Source organism: Solanum lycopersicum, chromosome 1 (assembly GCF_036512215.1).
Source record: "Solanum lycopersicum chromosome 1, SLM_r2.1".
Lineage (NCBI taxonomy): Eukaryota > Viridiplantae > Streptophyta > Magnoliopsida > Solanales > Solanaceae > Solanum > Solanum lycopersicum.
Window position 1 is genome coordinate 74,898,080 of NC_090800.1, and position 27,080 is coordinate 74,925,159.

The 27,080-nt window shown below is 29.2% G+C and overlaps 3 protein-coding genes across 4 annotated transcripts; 1 reads left to right on the forward strand and 2 right to left on the reverse strand.

Moving 5' to 3' along the window:
* The first annotated feature begins 7,906 nt into the window (after window positions 1-7,906).
* Window positions 7,907-18,397, forward strand: LOC101247459 (uncharacterized). 2 transcript variants are annotated; one of them, XM_069299187.1, is made up of 24 exons: window positions 7,907-8,035; window positions 8,117-8,352; window positions 10,109-10,188; window positions 10,929-11,015; window positions 11,137-11,187; window positions 11,282-11,399; window positions 11,581-11,637; window positions 11,769-11,833; window positions 11,933-12,016; window positions 13,296-13,346; window positions 13,440-13,502; window positions 13,583-13,629; window positions 13,901-13,970; window positions 14,048-14,110; window positions 14,454-14,543; window positions 14,623-14,661; window positions 15,314-15,463; window positions 15,549-15,626; window positions 15,733-15,818; window positions 16,521-16,569; window positions 16,645-16,725; window positions 16,895-16,988; window positions 17,710-17,822; window positions 18,026-18,397. In XM_069299187.1, exons 2-23 carry the CDS (start codon window positions 8,235-8,237, stop codon window positions 17,775-17,777), a joined length of 1,689 nt encoding a protein of 562 aa, XP_069155288.1. In that variant the 5' UTR covers window positions 7,907-8,035; window positions 8,117-8,234; the 3' UTR covers window positions 17,778-17,822; window positions 18,026-18,397. The 2 variants fall into 2 exon arrangements, with proteins under 2 accessions (XP_069155288.1, XP_004229408.1); XM_004229360.5 differs by having other exon boundaries at window positions 7,950-8,352.
* Window positions 18,398-18,761: 364 nt separating this feature from the next.
* LOC101247750 (uncharacterized) lies at window positions 18,762-19,310 on the reverse strand. The gene has a single exon (XM_004229361.5). It carries the CDS (start codon window positions 19,308-19,310, stop codon window positions 18,762-18,764), a length of 549 nt encoding a protein of 182 aa, XP_004229409.2.
* A 5,200-nt stretch (window positions 19,311-24,510) lies between these two features.
* LOC101244226 (uncharacterized) lies at window positions 24,511-25,200 on the reverse strand. The gene has a single exon (XM_004229512.5). It carries the CDS (start codon window positions 25,106-25,108, stop codon window positions 24,641-24,643), a length of 468 nt encoding a protein of 155 aa, XP_004229560.2. The 5' UTR covers window positions 25,109-25,200; the 3' UTR covers window positions 24,511-24,640.
* Window positions 25,201-27,080: the final 1,880 nt, after the last annotated feature.

Consider the following 27,080-nt stretch of genomic DNA (forward strand, 5'->3'; position numbering starts at 1 on the left):
TGACATTTTAGTATCTTTTACATATCTTTATTTTAAGACTATAAGATTCAAAACATATTCTTTACTTTCTTAATGATCAATGATAATTCATATGATTAAATTGAAAGCTAGGAGAGAAGGAGATTTTTGAAGTATAAGTATATTTTGAAGAAACAAGTCATATTTTGGTCCTAAATGAAACAAAACTGATATTTGAACACAATTTACAATACTTGAGTGATCATTTAGGGAACTAACTCCGATTAATAATATACAAAGTTAATGTATACTTTCTCCATCCCATTTTATGGGTGGTAGTTTGACTTGACACAAAATTTAAAAAAAAAAGACTTTTAAAACTTGTGGTTCAATTAAATGAATGATAGAATTTTGTGTGACTATAAATCATTTCATTAAGAGTAAACAAAACATTTTATAGTTAAATAGTTACTTAATATAGAAATGTGTCTCTCTTTTTGAAACAAACTGACTAAAAACAAAAGTAAGTCACATATGAAACAGAGAAAGTAATTATTTTTCGAATACACTCTACCAAAAAACTAGAGAATATAAAAAAAGGCTTATGTACCAAAAATAGCTTTGCAAATGACGGGAATGATCTTCGAGTTCCCATCTTAAATCATTCAAATTTTGATTTATCTGAGGGTAGTATCTTTATTATGATTTTTCTAAGAGATCAATAATTTATACATCTTTATATACATGATTTGAGTCTTTTTTTTCTCAATATAGAGTCTTTCTTTTAGTATCTTTGGATGGATGGTGTATAATTGTTCTTTGTCTTTCTTCATGTTTTTTTTGTTAATTATGTACTGGAATTTGTTTATTTGTTCAAACGCCTCTTATGAAATAAACAGGCAGAAGAAAGAACTAAATGAGTTGTTTTATTTGTACATATAGGGTGGAGGGAAACATTTGATTCTTTTTATCTATAGTTTTTGATTCTTATCTTTGGCGTGTGGTAGAGCAATCTGATAGCTCGCAAGTCTCATAACCTTGAGGTCATGAAAATTGCAGTTACTTTTCTATTCTCATTTTGTAGTAATATTCCTTTGTACATGACATGTTTTACAACATTTCGTTACACAATTTTCTCTTGGATACATCCCTTGCATTATGAATCATGCATCCAAAAACAGAGAAATATATTTGACACAACAACAGAGTAGAGACCAATGTACTCGACAATAGAGGAATATATTTTACGCAATTGAATCTTAAGTAATGTCTTATTTGTAATGTATCGCACAATCGAGAAATGTATCTGAGAGCAATTAAAATTTTAAAATTATTGTAATAATGAAGACTTTTGAAATAGAATGTAATTAACACTATTTGAGATTTTCTATTAAATTTTAAAGAACATTTTACATTATATCTGACATATTGGGCCTGCGCTCGGCACGGGCTATGCAAATTTAGTTTTCTAAGAATATGGACAATTAATGCACTAGGTAAAAGAAATAGGACTGAATTAAGCTTAAGTTTGAAATTAGTGGACTGTTTTCAATTTAATCTCACTTATTATATGCATAAATAGTTTAATTAACTTTTAGGTTTAATCTCACTTATTATATGCATAAATAGTTTAATTAACTTTTAGGAGTTATATCACCTCTGAGAAAAAGTATTATTTATTATTAATAATAGAAGGATTGAATACACTTTTTGAATTTAGTAATTATTATAACTTATAACAATCGATCAATTGAACCTGATTCTTCTACTTATCTTTTTCATTTTCCCCTCAAATTGAAAAGGCCATAAGATTTGTTTGGTATGAAATATTTTTCATAAAGTAGTGTTATTTTTTCATAACTAACTTTTTTCTGTTTTTCTCCTATAGATGAATCGGATTTCGATGTATGAAACTTGAAAGGAAGTAGGAGAAAATAAAATAAAAAAATAATCTCTCAGTTCAATTTGTCCACTATTAATTTTATGTATTTTTTAAGAAATTATGAATAGAAGGGTAATTTTATGATATTATCATCTTGGATATAATAAATACAATGTTAGAAAAATATAATAGAGAAATAATAATAAAGGTGAATTAGAAATTAAGTGCACGTTAGGATGGACTTTCAAGTTGATCAAACTTTTGAGATCATTTGGCAATTATAAGAACAACTTAAAATAAGACAAAAGTTAAAAGTAGGGTAACCCTTATTTATTTTTAACTTAAAAGTCATTCTATTTTGACCAAATATATTACCTTATTATCCTTAATTCCTTTAAATAATTCCCAATTTCTTTTATGTGATCTATTTAAATTTTATACTTTTAAAATTTAAAATTCACTTAAATATTAAATATAAAATTATTTATTGATTTTATAAAGAGAACAAATATTATTAGACGTCCCAAAATGATATAGCTAAAGTTCCATTTTTCTGAACCGAATAACCCATCGTTGCTATAACCTTAACACTCTGTAATGAGCATTTTGTGCACACTGAAAAAATTCTTCACTATATAATAATATACATAAAATATAAACTATACTAGACAAGCTTTATACAAATTCAACTCAAAAAATATCATCGAAGAAAAGGGATATATACTAAACAATTGTCCCCTTAAAGCAAACATGCATTTTGTTGAAGCAAATAACATTGTCGGGCCATATAAGCATGTGAAATATCAATTATTATTGCAAAGAATTTGGATCATTGGACCTTTCTGTTTTTCTTGGAAAAGATAAAATCTTTTTTCCGTTTCGGTCTATTGGAAATTAAGTATTTCATCATTTTAAAATATGTGTTATTATAATAAAAATATCATTGGAAATATAATGTTTATTAAGAAATTATGTTAATTTGTATTTTAAAATTATAAAATAATTTTTTTTAAATTAAAATAACATATATTTTGAGACGGAGTAACTATATAATGTGGCATACATATTCTGTTGAGAGGCATCAATCAAAGAAAGGAGATCTTGTTCCCAAATGATCAAAAGTGACCAAACTATAAATCTAATAATATATCTTTTCTATTTATTTGATTCCATTTTAATGGATTTGCACCTCTGAAAGTGATAGGAATCAAGTTAGTTTTATTCAATTTAATTACTTAATATTTAAAATATAATTTTTATTGAATGATGATATAGTTGACCAGGAATTTTAAATAAATGATTATTATGTAGAAGAATATAAACTTTAGTAAAAGGAAATTCTTTAGTCATCTTTATTTCATATATTTACGAAAGTCTTTAGATTTAAGGCTTAAGAAAGAAGGAATTATATAAGTTAGAGATAAATTGAAAAGCATAAAATTGTTTTAGAACAACGTGCTAAATATGTAGGAAAAATATTAGACAATTTTTTATGGCTTAGTCAAGTTTCGAAAAAAGTTATTCTTTTTAGTATTGCACATTGTAAAATTTATTTAATAGTGATATTGATCTCAATAAAAAAATTACATTCAGCGTTCAAATCTAAGATAATTGATTTAAAAAGCAATTCTCTAACTGCACCATAGCTTATATCAATAATTTGATCAGGAACTTGATTTACGTAAACTCAAAATCATCCCTTATTTGTGTTGTTTAATTGTATATCAAGAGATTAAAACTCGATCTTTCTATTGCACCACATTATCAGTGCATTTTGCTTTACAAAATTATTTCTTTTACTTTTTTAGTGATTGATATTTAATATGAAACTTTATTCAAAAATAACTTGTCAAATATGTTTAAAAATATATGATCAAATGCTAGCGGAAAAATTAAAAAAGTTCACATTTCTGAAAACCCAATACTTGCAACTTAAGCAGAGGCATCTTCCTGGCTTAGAAAAGATCCGCTAGAGATTCCCTCTGACTCCTAGTCGAGATCTTCTCTTTCACTATTGTGGCTTTCTCTTTAATACTTCTCTCATTTACTTTTACTTGTGATATTTGAATTTAACACATTTATTTAAAAAAAATAATAAATATTACTAGTTTACCGATGTATTGAAGTTTAACGTTATGTATTTGAAAATTAATTTGAAAATAAATAATGGATAAAAAGAATAAAATATAATTCTTTTTATTATAATTTTTTTATATGGTAAAAGTTACAAGTAATAGGGAAAATTTATTTTTAAAATAATAAATAAGTAAAAATAACCAAAGAACTAATTGATATTTTTGAAACAATAATTAGCATATAATATTAAAAATATGTCAACTTGCTAGAATGGAAATAAAAGCATGAAAATTGAGAGGGAAAAATAAATAAATAGAGAATAATAATCTTGACATAAATTAAGAGGCAATTTTTTATTTTATCAAAAAACGTCTTAATTCTTGCACTTTTTTTTCTTCATAAAATGATTTTTTTTTTATAAAAACATTGAAAATTGAAAATTGAATTATTGATGCTTCTGACTTTGACTAGGCATTGCTTAATCAAGTATCTTAATTGTTTTTTTTATATATATATTTAATATTTTTTATATATATATAGTACTTGTTTTGTGGTGCATCACATCCAAGGAAATGTGTGCTATTTATAAACATGACAACGCATCATATTGTTGCTTATAATAGTCTTCAGTTTAATTATAATTTATGTTGAGAAGGAAATGTCAACAACTACAAATAAAAATAATTACTCATTTTCGTTTTTTTTAATTGTCATAATTTTTTTAATCATAATATCCTTCAAATTCAATTATATGGTATTTTAAAACCTTCGATTTTGATAAATATTTTTAAGATATCTTTTTCATTCTAATGATATAGGAAAAATTGTAATTTATAAATTTTTATATAATTTTTAAATATCAAAATTTACATTTTAAAATATAAAATTAATATAATTTAATATAAATTTATCAAAAAATATAACGTGACAAATAAAAAAAATAAAAAGAATAAAAAGATAATCTATTATCCTTGGATAATGTGCAGAGTAATTTCTAAATACACTTTTTATAAATTATTTAATTTAAATAAGTCGTATGTTGCTCGGATCAATAATAGAGCTGAGATTATAGTTATTTGAATTATTTTTATCAATCTTAATTGACGGATATTTTTGTCCTCTTACGTGAAATATTTTACATCTTTTTATCCAATTATATCCTACGTGTCGCAACCTAAAGGGGGTAGGTGCCACTGCAATTCATGCACTATAACTTCTATTCCATTTTTAAAATAATAAGGAAAAAGTTTTATTTATAATAAATAAAAAATATACAATAATATACTTGTTTGTGATTTTAATTTTATACGAAATTTAAAAAAATAAGATAAATATATCTAGATAACATGATAAATTATAAATCACAATATAAAGGACTCTAGAAGCAAACATCTCTTCGCGTCTTTATACTCTCTACTTTGATGTATTTTAACTTATTTTTTTAATTTATTGTATATTCGAAATAATTTATAAGAAATATTATATGTCATGATAATCAATAATGTATATTTATCAGCGTAACATGAATTATATAAGAAGAAATGACGTATATTATTTGAAAATTACGTAAAAATAATATAATTTATCACTTGAAATATCTTATCTTAAGGATATATAAAAAATCTGATTGATTTTTGAAATTCTGTCTATGCCATGCAAGTTAGGACATAGGGAGTAAGTAATATATATTGTTTAAAAATTATGTATAATACTATGAGTCACATTGATGTTCACTTCAAATATTAAAATATCTTATAAAAATTTGAATGACTCTCTAAATTTTAACTATATCACATATATTAACACAAATTTAATAAACCCTATTAGTATGGATTTCAATATCTAGTTAATAATAATGAGATAATATTAGTATATAGATATAAAATTTTAAAAATGAGAAAAAATAATTTATTTTAAAATAAAAAAATATATCATAAACTTTTTAAATTTCTGACCATTTAGCATTACGCGTTTCTCAATTATTGGAAGTTTAAGACGGTTATTTTACAAACAAAATGTGGTTCAGCTCTTTTTTTATGATGAGTTTTTCGAATTCAAAAATATTATAAGTGCTTTTATTGTGTGAGGGAAAATTTGTTGAAAAATAAATCTAATCGTATTTCTCTCATTTAATTTTTTCTTTCTGCATATTATATACCCAACGTTTCAAAAATCAGCATTAAAATAAACCACATTGGTGTTATGAAGCACCAACCTAGAAGATACTATTTTAGGACCGTGTTCAATTCTTTGATCATGTTGGTATTTGAAAAATAATTTATCACAATTCAATTATATATGGCTAAGGTGTTTAGATACGTGGATATAATAATGATTCTTGACACAAATATTACAGAGTATAAAATTTATTTCTACTAATTTAAAAGCTAAAACATTTCTGAATATAAAGTAATTAAGATTTGCTATGAATATTTAAACTTTTATATTGAAATAAATATTGAAAGGACAAAATATAACCAGTTCAAGTGAATATCAACAGTTTATACATTAATAAAAAAAAAAATATTTATTCTGCAATACATCACATGATGTAGTAGAAAGAAGTGGAAATACAATTTCAAGTTAGTGAATTTTTTTTAACATTCTTATGAAAATTCTGATTATGTCGAATTTTAAAATTCTAAAGCCATTTTCATTATAAATTGCGATAGCATGATTTTTTCTAAGTTCAACTAAAAGAAATGTGAATAGTGTGCTATATCCAGTCTTTACACTTGAATTGGTATTCAGAAATAAAGTAAATTCAAAAATATTGTGACAACTCATGAAATAAATTATGGTATATATAAAAAATGAGACAAGAATAATAAAGAAAAAGATACGAGCAATTATGAGAAATTAGATTGCGATATGGAGATTTTGTGGCTTCTAAAAATGTATAAAAATAGTATCTTTCGCATAAATATATATAATTCCACCTGCATGTACAAAAAACGAATCATATTAATTAAATTATTACATTTTTATTCATTAGTAAAATAATATTAGGATGCTATAAGATCAATTAGAAATTTGATAACCTTTACATTTGGAGATCATGATAGTGTTTAGTTAAGAACTCACTTGACATTATCATAAGTATTTGATTATAAATACTATTTTCTTCGTTTTTTTACGTGTTACTTTCAAATTTGCACTTCCATAACTTTATTATTTTATTCTTATTTATGTTTTATTAAGTTAATTTTATAATAAATGATAAATATGTTAAATTTCAAAAATTATAATATATTTAAATGACTATTTAAATTTTGAGTTTATTTTTAGAGCCAAATCTTTTCACTAATTGATCCAAAAAAATAAAAATTAAAATATACCCACCTCAATTTTCCTATATATTTTGTGTAACAATGTTTTAATTTGTTTTATGATATTTCTATTTTTAAAAAATCAGTGAATGAAAAAAGAAGTTAATGTATGAAGTACTCCCATGAATAATAATTACTTATAGATTTTCTACGTTGGTCAAGGTATATATTTTCAAGACTAATTAATTAACCTATCAAGAGTATATTGGGAAAAATAATTTATATACTAATTTTATAAAATGACAAATTTTATGATTCAATTATTCTTTTTATATAGAAATAAATGACAAATAAAAAGAAATAATGGAAACATAAATCATTAAATTGTCTTCTATACCAATGAAATTTTGAATATTTATAGATATTATATAAAATAAGATGCTTTTGGATGAATTTTACTAGCTATGCGAAGATTGTAGCGATTTACGATATAACTTTTAAAAAATCATATAACAATATGATGATTAATTTGAAAAAAAGAAGAAGAAAGACACGCTTTTCTTTACATTGACTTAAAAATTGAAATTAAATTATTTACTGATTCTTAATATATTAATAAAAACTATACTTTGTGTTCGTAAAATGATTTATCCAAGATTATAATAATCCTAGTTATAGCATAGGATAATCTAATTTTAAATCAACGAATCCACTAAAGTTAAAAACCCCTTTTAAGAATTTTAAATAAATAAATAAAAAGAGAAACTGAAGCCCTGAAAATGGAGAGACGACTGATCCGTTATATATATAATAAAAGAAAGAAGAAAATGACTTGACTACAAAATTTCAGGTTCCATTTTCTCCTTCTATAAAAGAGTCGATACCTTCGAGATTACACACTGCCTTTTTTGATACTAGTTTTCTCTCTCAGGCATTTTCACAGACACTTGGCGTACAGTTTTTCATCTCTGTTGTTAACGCTCTCCGTTTTCCGACCAACAAAACCTCCGCCGGAACCCTAGTAACGAGACAGTAGAAGGCACACAAGAATGAAGTACGTTTTGGTAACTGGCGGTGTAGTCAGTGGTCTTGGCAAAGGTGTTACAGCAAGTAGCATCGGAGTTGTGCTCAAAGCATGTGGTCTTCGTGTTACCTCTATCAAAATCGGTTCGTTTTTTCACTTTTTAGCACTTCATTTTCATCTCATGTGTTGTTATGGTTTTGTGCACTTCTGTAAATCAACTGAATAATATTTGTATAAGCTAAATCTTCTAATTGATAATTAGGCATAAGAAACGCAACTTAAATTTTAAGTCATTATTTTTTTCACTTCGTTTGCTATGGAGCATGGTATTTATACTGAATACATTTATGGGATTAATTTTATCAATTCCGGTATATTAATCAAAATAAGGAAGGAATCTAAAAGGATGGTAGAATTTTTTATTTTTTTTCAAAAAATTTAGCCAAAAGAAAAACTCACATGGGCTTTAGGATAACCAGGCTTGAATTGATGACTTCCACCGCGGCGGCGTCAAGGTCACTCTACTTCTGAGAGGAGATTTTATTTAGCACCTTTTTTGGCTTTTTGAGTGTGTTTTGTTTGAAGGAGAATGTTTTCAAGGGAAGTGTTTCAGTGGAAAATGTTTTAAATGGATCATTTTTCCAAGTGTTTGATTGGGTGTAGGAGTATATGATAATTCTCTATGATGTAGAGTAAGGTAGGAGGACTATGCTTTCGTGATTTTTCTGTATTAGAAAGTTGATAACAGTGTCTTTGGTGTGCCGGATAATTTCTGTATCATTCCCTTGTTTGGTTGTATATTGAATTTGGTGAAGTGTTTTATTAAAGAAAAAGGACAGAAGTTGGTGACATATGATTATCATAAAGATGGATTGATCCAAACAAGAACAAGAAGAGGACAATCATACAGGATACAGGATAAACTAGGATGAGAGTATTTTGACTATGTGTTGATTACAATGTAATAGACTAATGGTGGAGGAAAATGGCTTTGTCCATTAAGAAGAAAGACATTTTGCTCTTTTTGTGCAAAATATTTTTGTTGGATGAAATGTTTTCCAGAATTCAAGGTTATCCTAAGACTGGAAAATGTTTTTAAGGAAATTATTTTCCTTGACAATAGTTTCTGTCATACCATACACACTTTTGGATGATGATTGAAGCCAACTAATATGGCATAGAGAATAGGATAATTGGAAAAGAATTTAAAGAAGTGTTTTTGTCTTATTTTTCGCAGTTCAGGGTAACTGGACATAGGGAACTAATTTCATCAAGTATTATCTCTGAAAACATTCTTTGTCAGACCAAATCCCCTTTATTTCCCCATTTTTACTTTCCTGCTTAGTTGATTTGATCTTTGGCCATGGTGAAGAATTAGCTCTTGTTATGGAGTTTGTGAATGCTTTATGTTGTCAGTACTCAGTATTCACATTCTGTTCATATGTATTTAGCTCTAAAATTTTACAGAAGAAAAAAGTTCCAAGTGTATTGCTAATACAACTCCATGAAGTTAGACTCTGGCTTGAATAGAATAGTCACATGTATCATAGAAATATAAGATACGCCTCTGAGCATCCAGAAGCGTATTTTAGTCTATTGGAAGGCTGAATTAACTTCTTATCTTGTCTATCATTCATCTTTACCTTCATTTGGCACGTGATGCCACTAAGCGGAATATAGGAACTTAGGAAGTAAAGTATTTAGGTGGGGAAGACCAATCACAGAGACAAATAAAAAGAGATTCTACTGGTGGGGGTTCCCCGCGGGGGCTATTACACGTATTTCCTGCTTGAATGCCAGGATGATTATTCATGCATTTTCTTAGTTCTGTTCTGCTGATAGATCTTGATTGATTACTGTGGTTTATCTCTGAAGCATGAGATTTTTTCATCTTTGCAGATCCATATTTGAACACTGATGCTGGCACTATGTCCCCGTTTGAGCATGGGGAGGTTTTTGTGCTTGATGATGGTGGAGAGGTCTTCCTTTCCTCACCCTGTTTACACTGACAAACTATTTTTATTGCCCTTCTTAAATTTGACTCTGATGTGATCTTCATACAATTAATTAGCATACTGAAAATTAATTTTGTTGAATAGTCCTATCGTATGCTTTACTTTTTTGATATGTTTTACCTTATATGGCCTGCATCATGCAGGAGAGCCAGTACGCGATGGTTAACATTCCCTAATTTGATGAGTCCTTGTACAATTGGATCTCATAGAACCAACTTGTTCCACATATAAGTATATTGTTTCCAGTACACCAAGGATTGCTGATATTTTTAAGATATACTTCTCTTGAAGTGGTAAGTAAAAGATGTGCAGACGTAGCGATAAAATTCAAATAAAAAGGGAGAACTAGCTTATAAAGATCCTTCACCTTCAACCATAAGGTTGAGGTTTGAATGACCAACCAAATGAAGTGGAGAAGGGCCACCGGGCTCCTGAGGTGTGGGAGTTGTCTACCATATTGAAATAAAAACAATGTTCCATACTAATACACACTAAAAAGAACTCAAGCTTTGCTTATGTACCTTATTCACAAGATAGAGTTCACAATCTTAGGTTTACACTGTTCTATAGTTCAGAATTAGTAATGGATATATAGTGTTGTTACCTATTCTCTTTTAATATCTTTTGTTTATGTGATAAAACTGTCTCCTAAAGCATCAAAGATGTGTACTCTTATTTAGTACAATACTGATGTGCTTCAACAGGTTGATCTAGATTTGGGAAATTATGAACGCTTTCTGGATGTGACATTGACAAGGGACAACAATATTACCACTGGAAAGATATATCAGGTTCTTATAAATAAACATATACATGTAGATTATGGGTCTCACATGGATCTATGCCTATCGTCTGTTCAGGAATGAGATTTGTTTGACAGTTTTTTCTTTTCCTTTTTGGGTGGGTTACCAGTCTGTTCTGGAGAAGGAAAGGAAAGGTGATTATCTTGGAAAAACTGTTCAGGTGATTTTACTTTCATTTGATATCATATATGGTGCATCACTGCATAGAAACCTATTACTCAGAGGGATTGCTCTCTCTCTCTCTCTCTCTCTAGGTGGTTCCCCACATCACTGATGCTATTAAGGATTGGATTGAGTCGGTATCTCTGACTCCTGTGGATGGGAAGGAGGGACCTGCAGATGTTTGTGTCATTGAATTGGGGGGGACTGTAGGTAAGTGCTTCTAGAATACAGGTGCATCTAATCTACTAAAAGCTCTGGTCCTCTTCCCCATCTCTTTTGGTGTTTTGTGTTCTCTCTCTCTCTATAAATATAATATATATATATATATATATATATATATATATATATTGCAGCATATCTTTTCAATAACTTCTTACGTTATTGCTTTTAGGTGATATTGAATCGATGCCCTTCATTGAGGCTTTACGACAATTGTATTTCACAGTTGGTAAGTAGGATTTTGCTTTATGATAGAAAGATATACCATATTATTCTCTACAAGTAATGCCCTCTTATTGATATGCATTTATGTCTTCTTATTCACATTTCACCCTCCTTGAACTTTTTCTTTGTCATCAGGGCAAGACAACTTTTGCCTCATTCATGTCAGTCTTATTCCTGTACTAGGTGTTGTCGGTGAGCAAGTAATAGTCTATGAAACATCTATGCCTTAACCATGTGAATGTTGTGTACATGTTCTTTCTTTCCATATACCCCTCATTGTGTTCTTCATGTTTCTGCAGAAAACAAAGCCTACACAACATAGTGTGCGGGAATTGAGAGCATTAGGGTTGACTCCCCACTTTTTAGCTTGCCGGTCTGCTCAGGTATGTTATTTTCCCCTATGCTATAAATTCCTGTATTTTAGATTTTCTAGAAGATATGAGTGGGTTTATTTACACTTGGACTTCCATTATAGTTGTGCAATAGCCTATTCTCCTAGTGTGAGCGCAGAAGATGTAAAGATCTCACAATAGCTCCTTTGTGCATTCCTTTTCCTTCCCTTTCTTTCAGCTTGTTCCCCACAGAACAGTTGCCATATAATGAGATGTGAACTTCACACTAGTATATTAACCAGGTTATCTCTGTATGTACTATGTAGTAAATTAGTGATACCTAGACGCATGAAAAGTTGTTTCTTAGGACCCGTTTGGATGGGCTTATTAAAAGCAGCTTTAAAAAAGTACTTTTGAAAGTGCTGAAACTTATTTTTAAAATAAGCAGTTATGCGTTTGGATAAAAGTGCTGAAGTTAAAAAAAAAGTTGTTGATGTGTTTGGCAAATAAGTGTTGATAAACAGCTTTTTAAATCAAAATGTCTGAAATACCCTTAAAAGTTGTTAACATAATAAAAGTTAATTAAAACAGCCATAAATAATTATATTTTGCTATTATTCACATATTTCTTTCTCATCACAAATTATTTATAAGAGGAATATAAACTTATTATAGATTTTAAAGATATATAATTTGAATAGATTAAAGAACAATTTAAGATTTTATTTTAGTTTCATCCATAGGTAATAATAATTGTCTATCATTCACATATTTCTTTATTATCACAAATTATTTATAAGAGGAATATAAATTTTTATTTAAGTTATATGTGCAACTTATTTTACATTTTAATAATATATAATTTGAATAGATCACTTGAAAGATTTAAGATTTATTTTATTTTCATTCATTAGTAATAGTAATTGTCTATCATCCACACATGAAAAGGGAAAAATAGAAGAAAGAGATGTTAGGGTTATGTGGGTAATTTGGAGATTGTATAAAAATATTAAGGGCAAAAAGATAAAAATGTGGTCAACTTAAAACAACTTATAAGCTGGAAAAAAAAAGCACCCCTACCCCAGCTTTTAACTTTTGGCTTAAAATAAGTTTTTTTTAAACTTAAAATAAGTTGTTTTGAGTATTGCCAAACAGCTAAATAAGTCAAAAACCAGCTTTTAATTCAGTTTGACCAGCTTTTAAGCTGAGCCAAACAGGCTCTTAGAGACTAAAAATTTTGGAAAACTAGTTTAAACCTTTAGTTTTAGGATTTTTCGTTTTTCTATTACTACATTTTGCTAATATATGAGATATTTCTACTCTGTTGCAGCCCTTACTAGAGAACACAAAACAGAAGCTTTCACAGTTTTGTCATGTTCCTGTAAGTTTTAACTAATGTGAGGCCTTCTGTGATTTTGCATATAAAATTGGAAGTCATTTTTCATTTCTCATGTTTTGATCTGCTTCCCTATAGGTTGCCAACATCCTGAATATCCATGATGTTCCAAACATTTGGCATATTCCTCTCTTGCTTCAGGTAGGTGTACCAACTGCTACACTTTGTCCTTTGCCATATATGATATGAATATTGCTCCTAAAGTTACCTATTTGTCACAGAACCAAAATGCTCATGATGCGATTCTAAAGCAAATGGATTTAATGAGGTAAAAAACTACCTCTCTGTTGCCCTTTTAGCAGTAATTTAGATTTAGCATCTGATTGTCCTCTTCGTATCTCATATTTCCTTACTGTTCTACTGAAATGAGAAAAATAGTTTTAAAACTTGGATAAATTTTATATGCAGTTCTCTTATTTATGATTTTCCAGCACTATTTTGCTCTCTTTATTTCTACTGGCTGTTACTGATATGGTCTACAATGAGCAAGTTGGATTTTCATGAATGACATAAGGTGCACAATGTTTTTTCTGTGTCAGCGTCGCGAAACCTGTTGATTTACGGGAGTGGACGAAAAGAGCTGAGACCTTTGACAACCTCACAACATCTGTTAGTAGGATCTAAACAATATAGGTACTTTTAACAAATATGTACATTGAAATTGAATAACTGCTTTTTTTCTGCAGGTTAGAATTGCAATGGTTGGGAAGTATGTTGGGTTAACAGATTCTTACTTATCTGTAGTGAAGGTAACAATATGAGACTACAAAGAACATGCACCATCCTAATCTTTATTTAAGATGATATATTGTGTTTGGGATGCGTCTTTTTCATTCGATCATGATAGAGTTTAGCATTTGAGTATAGCTTTGACTTTTCTTTGAAAGTAGCTTTTCCCATGGCACTGTGCTAATTGTCGTGCTTTCTAGTTTCGAAATAGAAGAAACATGCTTATGAGTGATTAGCTGTTAGTTCTTTATCTTCCCTTGCTTCTTTGCGTATTTATGGGCCCTCCTGCATGCATTTATCCGATGTTCATTTATGTTATGATATTGACTTGTCGGTTTTGTAATTTTTCTTCATAATTTTTAGGCCCTTCTGCATGCATGTGTTGCATGTTCATTGAAGCCATCCATTGACTGGATTGCAGCATCAGATCTTGAAGATGATAGTGCTCAATCGGTACTTAGATTTCTCTCTACTTTTAGTTAGGTTCTGTTTTGAGTTTCTGATCGTAATTATCTTCTCTTTTATCTATCAGACCCCAGAAGCTTATGCAACAGCCTGGAAGACTCTAAAGGTAAAATTTGATCTGTGCTTAGTAGCAATAATTATGTCATTCATCATTCTTGTTTGCTTCTTTAGTGTCAGAGTGTTAGTTCCCTCTTAGACATGAATTAGAAGACCATCCTTTTAAGTTGTAAGAGAAGTTAATTAATTTTGATGATGGATTCTTAACATGTGCATTTTGAGAGATGAATCATCTGTCAATGCAGTATTTCTCATTTCTTTTTTCTTTTTCTGGTGTATCATTTCTAGTGTGGTGGTTATGGTTTTCGTATGGTATGTATGCATGATTGCTCGCTTGAGATGTGTTAAGTATGCCAATTTGGTTGAGGGAATGGACTGTTGTCTCCATAAATAGTCTTGGACAATCCTCACCTATAGCTTTTAGGGTTAAGTAAAGCCCAATGTTTATTTTCTTTACAAAATGCATGTGAATATGCGCCACTGCAGTAAGGCTTTTGGCAGTCTAGCTAACCGGTCTATCCTCAAATATGTTTATGATTATTAAGATCACATAAATGTTTGAGCGCATCTTATGCTGCTACTTACCGTTTCTGATTATTTCATTCGAGGCGCTCAGCTGTTACTGTATAACTCATTTTCTTGATAAAGTACTCTATAACTCATTTTACAAGCTATTGAGATGACACCAACAACCTTAACAGGGTGCAGCATGTGTCTTGGTTCCTGGTGGGTTTGGTGATCGTGGGATCAAGGGGATGATATTGGCTGCAAAGTATGCTAGGGAAAATAACGTACCATATCTTGGAATCTGTTTAGGGATGCAGATTTCTGTAATCGAGTTTGCCAGATCTGTAAGTTGATTTTTTCGACGTCTAATTTGAATATTTTGTGTTAACCATTTCTTTGATGTGGCATTATATCTTCTGAATTTTGCAGGTTTTGGGTTTGGAGAAAGCAAATAGTGAAGAGTTTGACTCCCAGACGCCGGACCTTGTTGTAATTTTCATGCCTGAGGTAGTGTGCTCTTTTCAATATTTCAAAGAGATGAAACCGTATTTGTCTCATTTATATATATCTCTGTTTATGCTTTTCTGATATCATGGTTTTAAAAAAAATGCAGGGGTCAAAAACACATATGGGAAGCACTATGAGGCTTGGATCTAGGAAAACACTCTTCCGGACTCCTGATTGTATCATGTCAAAGTTGTAAGAGATATATGTTCACACACTTCTACGTTATCAAATGCCATGTATTCATTGTAACAGTGTCTTGACCAGATTTGATCAATTAGATTTCTATGGAGTTCAAGGATTTGAACTAAAAGCCCGTTTGGATTGGCTTAAAAAAATGTAACTTTTAATTATAAAAAAAAGTCAAACTATAATGACTTTTAAGTCGAAAAATAAATGTAGGGGCAGTCCTACTTTTAGTTTCAATTTTTTCAAGTCGTTTTAAACTTATTTTAAGTTTTTTTTTTTGAACTTTGCCAAAGCCTCCCCAAAGCTAAGAATGAATTAAAAGTAGATTTTACCAATTTTTAAGTCAATTCTATCAGGCTCTAAGTCTAGCATTGCCGATTTCTACGCGTCATCTCTGTATCAGGGGCATATGATATGATCTTATTGCAGGCTTGTTTGTGGGTTGCCTATCATATAGTTCACCCATTTGCTCTAATTGAGATACTAGCTTGTTCTCGTTCACCCATCTAAGAGTAGTTTAGATACAAGATTTAAGATGTTTTTTGGTGGATCTGTACTGGCTTGTTTTTTTTTTTGCTCTCTAGTTATGGGTTGCATGTCCAGTCGATGCTTTTCTAATATATTATTACCTGTCAAAGAACAGAAATTTTTTCTTGTAAATTCTTGTGTTTTCCCTTATGCAGAGTTAACATCTTTTCTGTTGGACAGGTATAACAATTCTAAGCATGTGGATGAAAGACATCGCCATAGATATGAGGTTAGCATAAGCCTATACTTGTTGCATTGATTATGCTGTCATCCTCGTGGAATAAAATGGTGGTGTATATTGCAGGTCAATCCTGAAGTTGTAGGCATTTTAGAAGAAGCTGGCCTTACATTTGTGGGAAGAGATGAAACTGGAAAACGAATGGAGGTTTGATTTTGGACTACATGCTTTAATTGCTGTTATTTGGTGAAAATTATTGTTTACAATCCTTTAGTTTTAGACTGTGATTATTGGTTCACTTTAAGTTCATTGCTTTTATTCTTGTTATTGCTTGTAAACATTTCTCCCGTTTCTCATCCTCTTATTCTTTATGCAGATATTGGAGCTTCCTGGTCACCCATTTTATGTTGGTGTGCAATTCCATCCTGAATACAAGTCAAGGCCAGGGAGGCCTTCAGCTCCTTTTCTAGGTAGGAATTAGTCGGTTGTGACTTCGGTTTTGATATAAACTTATAATATGACCCTGCAAACTTGATGCAATATATCATGCATGTGGTGTTGCATTTTAGTGTTTCTGGAATCATTTTCTGTGAATGGATTGTGTTAATGCAGCTAAGTCAAAATGTAATAGTCTATTTAAGATGACAAAGTCATCATTTTTGCAGTTGTCCATATTGTTTTAGCAGTGTTCCTTTTTCTCATTGTTTGTGATATAATGGAGTGCCATCAGTATAATGCATGTGAAGGTGTGATATAAACCTAAATCACTTGGAAGGAAATTATCGTGAAAGACCTACAATTTCTCGTGATTAATGCAGAAAACAGTAAAAGAAAAAGATTCATATAGGTGATATCTACTAGTGGAGAGTAGGATTAAGTCTTGTTATAGAACTTCTAATATTATTGTTATTACTTATCTATGTGTGTTTAACTTATTTTTATTTGGATTGAGGCATAATAGTTGTTAGAGATCGGGATATCTTCTTCTTTTCTCATCAGGGGTTTCTTGGTTGATTTCTGTATGTGGCCCTAGGACTAGTAGTACAGAGAAGCTACATTGTATGATGGAACTGCGTCATTGCAGTACCAGAACAGGATTCTACGAGTTTGCAAGTTGTTTTTTTTAATTTGATGATGTGAGACCATTACCAGCAGTAGAAGAAATAACTTATAAATCTCATTGTACTGTAGGTCTTATCATGGCAGCAACAGGACAGTTAGAAGCTTACGTCAGGAGTCAGCAGAATGGAAGCATATAGGCAAAACATCAGCGCTAACTAGTTGGATAACTTTTTGCTCACAAGGTACATGAAGTTTCAGAAAGTATCCCCTATGCAAATTGAACAATTTTTTTCACTGGAAATTGATGGAAAAGGGGGGTAAAGTAAAATTCGAAATTAGTGGTCTAGTGGGTCTCCTGTGTCCAAGCAATGTTTTCCTGGTTGATTTCCGTCCCATGCTTAATTTCTTTCCAATAATTGAATCTAGCTTGTGATTTTGATTGCAGGTAATCTGATTTTGTGGTGTGAACCTCCCCGTTCTCTTAAGCTTGTCGTGAGATTAATGTGGATGCACATTTTTTGTTCTGCCTGTCGACACAAAGCCCCCTCAAGTATGAAGCTGCGTGCTATGGCTGTCAATCATTTGGAAGTGGCTTAGCTGATACCCATCTTCTTGTTATTCGCCAACCTTGTTGACGATAGATAATTTTGAAGATATAGTTTGAGTGCTTTAGTTCTCTACTGCATTTGGGTTGTCACCTCATTTTTGTTCTTTTTTCCCCCCTTCAAAATTAAGAATTGTTTAGAGGTTGGCAGTGCTTTATACATTTACTGCTCATTCAGATCAGACTCAATGGAAACCCGATTATGTTGTGAAATTATGTCATTTTGTTTTATTTATGATACAATGAGTGACCAAAATGTTGGTAAACTGATTGTATTACAGCCAGAAACTTTGAAACATGAAAACATGTTGGAGTGTAAAAGCCCTTGCAGCATGGATTCTATAGTTTGAACGAACCTTCTTATAAGAAATACAATGTTCACTCAACAAACTTCAAAATTGAATCAGAAACCAAGAAAAATAATCCAAATAAATATCAGCTCGAACTTTGATACATTTTTATTTTGCATTTTTTGAATGGAATACCTCATCTATCTACAAAAATGTCCTATACAGAGAGAATACAAATGCAAGGTTTGGATACAAGAAATAATGAACGTCTGCAGCTCTCTCCTCCATTAATTAGCGAGCTTTTCATGGTATTGTAGATACGACAATTGTTTTTGCAGCTTCATTTGCTGATAGAACTTCGCAATGAACTCATCTGCCTTCCTATCAATAGCTTCATCATCGCCACTAGCAACGATCTCCTCATACATATACTCATCCTCTTGACATTCAGTCGTCAAGAAGCTCTTCCAAGGAGCGTCGTCATCATTATTATTATTATTGTTATCATTGTACATTTCATCCTCGCGCTCAAAGTCAAAGTCAAAGTCGACTTGAGGTTTAATGCAGGGAATGTTAGGCATCTTGAAACGCAAGGAAGCAGGACGATGCATCTTAACATGAAAGACAGGGGTGTCATCAAAGGAAAACTCACGCTCCCCATAATGCAGTGTCCCATAGTGATCATTGGTATGACGAAGACTTTTAAAATATTTAGGAAGCAAACGGAGATCCACAAGGTGTTTGTTCTTGAAAATGCCACCTTTTCTCGCCCATAACAAGGCTAGTCGGAGAACATTCCAAGCTCTACGAGCAACCAATGATCTCTTCCTCTGCATTTTCGACTTTTCTTGCATCTTTGCAGCTTGTAGTTTAAAAAGCGTAGAAGATAACAAACTTGAAAAAGAAAAGAGAAAGTGTATGCACTTTTGTCTTTTGGATAATCTCTTTTGCTTTTTGTTCAATGTTTATGAGCTTTTTTTTGATGTAGTTGTGTGGAGATGTATAATGCTATATATACATACATTTAAAATAATGCACAGCTAAGAAGTTGGAGAAATGAGAGTGAACTCAAAGTAACGCGTTTTGAGTGGAAATAACGAAATGAATTAATGGGACCCAAAGTGACCAAGTCCAACTCCTAATTAAGGGCTAAGGCTGGCATATGTTCTGTGGGCGGTGCAAACTGGTGGGACACACGCCTTGTACGCTGCGCAATCAGGGAAAAACAACAAATAGCTTATACATGGTTTTATTCGCGGTTCGAATAAAAAATTATTTTAATATGTTATTTTTTATTTGATTTGATTTTTAAAAAATTAATAATCATTATTTTGAATTTGATTTTGATAATGATATTTCTCAATTGAATCGTACAAATAAATTATATACATATATTTTTATGATTATATATACATAATATATTATTTGTATATTATGGGAAAAATTGCAGTGTTATAAAGAAAAAGAATAAGATATGATGTGTTATTTGTGCGATTGATAGTTTATGCAAGTTTATGTTTGTTTTAATATATTAAATAAGCAGGAGTAAACATAATTGGAGTTCTTCATGGCACAAAGATAATTGATTTTCTTACGAATGAATTGTTGTCTTTTCTCTTTTTCTTTTGAGTGAATCATTATTATTTTTATTGTGTATGATTCATATCTAACAATTAAATCAAAATCGATAGCAATCAAACTGATGAATGTATATTATATTTGGTCTGATTTAATTTTAATAATTTAAAAATCTATTAAATTGGTTATAAGTGATTTCCGACCTATGAACACGCATAATAACACTACAAGATAATTAAAATAACATTTTATGACATAATTATAGTTAATTGATATATACCTTCACATTAATTTATCAATTTTAAGGGTTTAGAAATTATTAAATATTTGAAATAACTCACCTACTTGTGTTAAAATCAATGTAGGCAAAATAATATAAAATATCTTCGATAGTCGATCTATTTTCTTACGCATGATAGCTTCGAGAGGTTGGCAGCTAACAAGTAGCAACAATAAGTATTTTCTAATTAATCGACCTAGCTCATATCCCTCTATTTTCTTTCCTATTTCAATTCAAATACATATAAAATATCCATCTTTTTTAGATTTCTACTTTCTATAAATTTATCAAAACTTTAATTATTTCCACACTCATCTATTATCATATATAATGAGTACTAATATATTATATCCGTCGGAGACTACAAATTTTACTGAACTGAATAATTTTGATCCAAAAATGACATTTATCTTTTAAAAGGAACTATTTAATAAAATATAAGTTATTGATTCAGAATTAGTACTTTAAAATGGTTAGAATTTTAGTCTCATAAAATTCAAATTATACATTTTAATATGTAATTAGTCTAGTGATATAGGTTATGAATTATGATCAAGAAAAGTACTATACATATATGAAAGCTAATTGTTGCCAGCTACAACTTTGATTTAAATTTGTCTAACATTAGGTAATCATGATCAATTATATAGGAATACATTTTTCTCTCCAATCATGTAGCCGCATTAATGGCTTCACATTTAATTTGTTGGCTGACATATATTTGGCCCCAAATATATTCCAATTTCTGTAGCAAAACAAAACATCGAAAGAGAAGTTTGTTCCACTTTTTAAGATTAAATTTGGATTCACGTAGAAAAATATTATATTGAGGGTAAAATATTTTCTAATAAAATAACTTCATATTCAAAGAATACAATCTCAAAAATCTCTTCATTAAGATAGAAGAGTGTTTGTTCATCATTTGTAAATCATTTATTGACAAACTAATTACTAATTAAATGCTGGCATTGTTGATTTATTGTCTTGTAGTGTGGCTATTGTCTCAGCTAATAGAGTAGTCTTGAATTTTTATTAAGTTGTTCAAAATATAAAAAAGTCTACACATGAAAAAGTTTTAAGAAATTTAATATTCTATTACAATTATATTAATATAATTTTAAATATATATAAATAATATAATTTTTCATCAAATTAAAAGAGTTCGAATAAATCACTAACGCGCTCGGTACCTAATTATACATGTAGTCCCCCACTTGCCCCTGTTTCCTGCCCACTGCTATATATGTTTGGGCCAACTTATTTCATTCTTTTAGTTTTGTTGTGGAATTTTCCATAACGTTTTCATGCTTTTGCGGGACAACAACAATACCAACAAACGATTTAATGAGATTTTGGATCGAGACATTTTTGTAACATAATGTTAATATAATATATCATAATACACATAAATAAGATATAAGAGTACACCTTTTGTCTATTCTTTGCCGAATAAATGAAACCCAACATAAACATAAATAAAATTTTGATAGTGTCATTAAATGTTTGCCGTCTAATATTAGCATATTCCATGATCTTAAGCATGCATAGCTTTATTTGATTTTAATATATTTTGAAAATCCTTATAACCGATTTCAATTAAAATAGACGGATGCAGCTTTTCTTCATTTCCCCAAGTTTCTATTGGATTAGTGACACATAGGTTAAAAGAAATGGTTAAGATTTAATTTCCAAAGTAAATTTCTAACCATGATTTAATAAGTACATCATATATTATGTATTAAAAATTATTATAATATAACTATCTTAGCAACATATTATCTTGTCCATAAATATAGGGAACAAACATTTTCTTCCTAAATTTCTTTTATACGTAAGATTTTTTTAAAATAATCTTTTTATCTAATTAACTGAATAGAAGTATAGAAACTATAATTAACTATCTTATGTACTGGTATCACCGTATTTGTATTCTTATTATGAAATTGAAGTTAGTTTATTAAAATGGTTTAATTATCACTAGGTAATTTATTAATAACGAATCAATATGTTTTTAACAAAATATTACAATAAATTTTTTTTTATATAAACGAAAAAAAAGGATCCTACGATAAGAAAAAAGGAATAAAACCTTTTTTTTCTATATTTATGGACAAGATAATATGTTGCTAAAATTGTGAGATTATAATAATTTTAATACTTGACATATAATGTATTTATTAATTAAAATCATAATTAGAGGTTAACTTTGAAAAATTAAATTTTAACCATTTATTTTAACCTATGACACGTGTCATTAATCCAAATAAAGAACTTGAAGAAAATGGAGAGAAGAAAAATGGAGAGGAGCCGGATCCAAAATAGACTTGATACATGTATATATAGCATACAGATTGTTTGTTGATATTGGAACTTGTAATCCACCGAGTTCATGCATGCTAGCTTCTACAAGTTGTATTATATACACCAATCATCATATACAAGTTGTTTGTATATATGTATAGGCATGCACATTTACTTTATCGATAATAAAAATTTTATAGTTTTTTCGTCTTAATTTGTCCGTTATAAACAAGGGTGAGTTATTCAGATAAACATCTCTCGCTTCTAATTCTAAGATTGTGAATTCAAATCACTAAGAAAGCAAAAATATGCATGCATAGGAACTCTTAGGGAGGCATGATTAAAAAGAATTGTTTGTATTACCTTTTTCAATCTGTCTAAATGAAAAAATATATATATATATTTTTTATTTTGATAACTTTTTAATTTTAACATTCTACGTAACATTGATGATAGCTTTGGAATGGTCATTTTGGGCATGTGTAGAGCAAAACCAATGATTAACTTAGGGACCAATCAACTATTGATGTGACTTTGAATTAAAGGCATTTAATTTGTTAGGTTTGATTTTGTTGAAAACTTTGCTTTAACCATAGACTTTTTTTGTTCTTATAACAACAAGCAAAGTCCTTCCTGGCCCCTCCTAACCGTTACGTTCCTAATAAATTAATTTATTCTTGTGTTTGAAAGACACAACAATATATAGTGAGTGTATTTTAATATAATGTTTATAGAATAATCTGTGCTTTATGTGGTTGTTCATGAAATATAATATGCTGCCATTCTTGTCCTCTACTTAGTATTAGTACGTATGATTAATGCGGCGATTGATTGAAAGAAAATCCAAAGGCTCAAATTGAAGCTTCGTAGAAGTTGTGGCAGAAACATAAAATTTATTAAAATAATATAAAGTATATAATTTTTTTTTATTTTGCTAAACTTCAACTTTTTTTTAAATTTATTTAGCTTAATTCTAAATACGACGATCAAACTAAATAATATTTAGTGTGCATTTAAATATAGAATTTTTAATTGTTTAAAAAATAAAATTTACATATTTAGAAACTACAGAAATTATTTTTTGTCACATAAATAATTTAAATATTTAAAAAATAATCCAAATAGTAAGGAGAAACAAATTGTATAGGGGAGAATATTGCAGTAACAAACACATTTACATGTATATAACAGCAAAGTCAGTAACACAGGGAAATATTTTTTTTTTATGGAAAAGAAAAAGATATGGTGGTCTTTTATTGTGGTTTATTATTGATGGGATAGTGTGTGTGTGTATATATATATATATATATATATATATATATATATATATTTACAGACTACACCAATTTTTAATATTATGTTCTGTGAAATTTTTTATTTTTCTTGTGTATAAATTTCAATGAATTTTCTTATATTTTTATTAGTGAATTGAGATATCATTCTCTAGTTCGTAAAGAGTTTTCTAATATAGTACTCCCTTCATCTACTTTTCGTTGTTATTATTTTTTAGAGTTAAATATAAGAAGTTTGACTAATATTTTACGGTGTGCTTTTTCATCATATATTGATATGTAAAAAATAATAACTTACGGTACTAAGCGTAACATATCAATTAAAATGGACTGAGGAATAGCTATATTTTACATCGTGTGAATATTCTTAATTTACATCTACATTCTCTATTGATATATTCATTCTCTAATTACTTATGCAATTGATTCATATGGTTTTATGAGGTTCTATGAATGTAGCATCCCATTTGCTAGCAGAATCTAGCTAGACGCATATGCTTTCTTCGTTTCAATTTGTTCTTTATGATTTGATCTAAACATTTTAAAATTTATTAATTTTACATTAAATTAAAGACATACCAACTATACCAAAAACTCTAATTTTACCATTAATGTGAAATGGATAGATGGAGTACCTCTTCTATGTACAACAAACTAGTGCTATGTAATTTAAACAAAGAAAATATGAAATTGAAGGTTTGCATGTAGTATTTAATTACTGTAAATATGATATTTGTCTTTGAAGTTTTATTTGCTCATAGAACTTTGCAATAAACTCTTCTGCCTTCATATCAATAGCTTCATCACAGTTCTCATTCTGAGTATTCAAGAAGCTCTTCTTAGGAGCATCATTGTTCATTTCATCATCGTGTTCAAAGTCAGAATCGACTTGAGGTTTGATGCAGGGGATGTTTGGCATCTTGAAACGCAAGGAAGCAGGACGATGCATTTTAACATGAATAGTAGGTGTATCATCAAACGAAAACTCACGCTCACCATAATATGGTGAGTGATCATTATCATTGGTATAACGGAGACTTTTAATATATTTAGGAAGCAAACGGAGATGTTTGTACTTGAAAATGCCACCTTTTCTCGCCCATAACAAGGCTAATCGGACAACATTCCAAGCTCTACGAGCTACCATCGATCTATTCCTATGCATTCTCAACTTTTCTTGCATGTCAAATATTGAAAATTGAGAGAAAGTAAATATGCTTTTTCAAGTTGTTTCTTTGCTTCTTTATGTTGTGTGTATTGAGTAGAAGGAGAAAGCTATATATATATGTATACATAAAATAAAATGCACAGCTAACTTACTTAAACAAATAACTTACGCGGTTTGAGCGAAATTAAATACTATTATAGTATAAGAAATTGTAACGAGTAGTAGCGGAGGAAGGTGCATAGGGTGGGACCCACATACTAAAACTCCAAAGCCTAGTTTACTTGTGGAAATTAAAACACGCGCGCCGTGTGGTGCACTAATTAGAAGTCTTAAATTTGAGCTCGGGGTGAAAAGAGAAAATTTTGTTGAGAGCGTTATCATCGAATGTGAGCTTCGTATATCGAATGGAAAACCCAAAAAAAAAGAGAAGGAAAACACGCCCACTACACTCAAATGGGCATGATTCGAAAAAAATGTATCTTAAATATAATCTTTATTGATTTGATTTTTAGGTTTTTAATATGAACCCATTATATTTTTAAAGGTCAAAAGATATGATACTAATTATTTTAAATTTTAATATACATATTTAATTTAATTATATTGAATTTTTACCTTACTAAATTTTTTAGAATTTTTTGATGCTAACACATTTGAAATTTTTTGAAAGAGTAAAGAAAAAAAATAGTTGAAATGTCAAAAGTGCAGCAGATAATACTTTGGGAGGTGTTATTAAAAAAACAAAATTGATATAAAATTTAAATTTCTATCCTCGCCTAGGGAGGTGCATATACTTAATCATCATTGTATTAGTATATGATACTTTGAACGCAGACTTACATATCTATATTTAAATATATTTTTTTAAAATTATAATACTACTACATATGATTTAGAGAGGAGAGCATGGTTCATATGAACCCATACCACCCTTTTAGATACGCACCTTGAGTACAACGCGTGATTTTATTTAATCAATTGAATTGTTCGAATATATATACAAAAGCTTAATATTTAAATATGTATTTAGCTTCTTGCGATTTAATATTTGATTCAAAACAAATGCCTAAATTTTCTGGTTATGAAGTCAATTATATTGGTGCCAGCTAAATCTTAGTAATTAAATATGAATACATCAATAAATCATTATGTTCTAATCATGTAGCCACAGTTGTTGCTCGACAGATATTCTCTTCCAAATTTCTGTTATATTGATTAAGTAATTAAGTAAAAAAAAATTAGAAAAATCTTAATAGTTCAATTAGTAGGCAGAAAAATCTTAGTAGTTCAATTAGTAGGCCGTTAATTTTTTTTTTTACTATTAGCGGGAGGTTGCGCCCCATCATGTAATTATTTTTTTTTACCCTTAATATTTTTCTTTTAAGAAACAAAAAAAATAAGAATAAATAAATAGCAACAAATTATATATATATAGGGCTTCTTATATAACTGTATAGGTGACAAAAATAATTCAACAAAATGGTCATATTATATGCAATGTATAGATATTGTATAAATTATATATAATCATGTATATATGATGTATCTATATACATCTACTTTTATTGTTTGTAAAATATATTTTTACATATGCATATATGTTTTTAGTTTCTGATTAACTCAATTTTCATCTAAATAGTCATATAACTGGATTGTATCATTGTTATGTATATTAGGTACATGCTTACGTTCAGATGAATATTTATAATTCAAAGTTAAATCAATAACATGTATATTATTCTCCTTCATTAATATACACAATAAATACACACAAATTCTGTGTCTGCCCTTCTTCAACTCAATGTATATAAGCAACTCTATATTGTTGTAGTATATATATAACATATATATTTTTTTAGAAAAACTAATGTTGTTGCATCGTTTCTTTAATAGGGTGATTTTGAACTTAATATATTTACAAAACAATAAGTAGAAGGGAAATATAAGCTAATAAAAAGATAAATCAAATTTTTATTTTTATTAATTA

What these genes read in the sequence shown, in the direction of transcription:
- LOC101247750 (XM_004229361.5), bottom strand. Translation starts at nt 19,310, where the DNA reads ATGCAGAGGAAGAGATCATTGGTTGCTCGTAGAGCTTGGAATGTTCTC.
- LOC101244226 (XM_004229512.5), bottom strand. Translation starts at nt 25,108, where the DNA reads ATGCAAGAAAAGTTGAGAATGCATAGGAATAGATCGATGGTAGCTCGT.
- LOC101247459 (XM_069299187.1), top strand. Translation starts at nt 8,235, where the DNA reads ATGAAGTACGTTTTGGTAACTGGCGGTGTAGTCAGTGGTCTTGGCAAA. An exon ending in TAGGTGTTGTCGGTGAGCAA is followed by an intron (nt 11,834 to 11,932) that starts GTAATAGTCTAT and finishes ATGTTTCTGCAG; the next exon opens with AAAACAAAGCCTACACAACA. An exon ending in ATATTCCTCTCTTGCTTCAG is followed by an intron (nt 13,503 to 13,582) that starts GTAGGTGTACCA and finishes TATTTGTCACAG; the next exon opens with AACCAAAATGCTCATGATGC.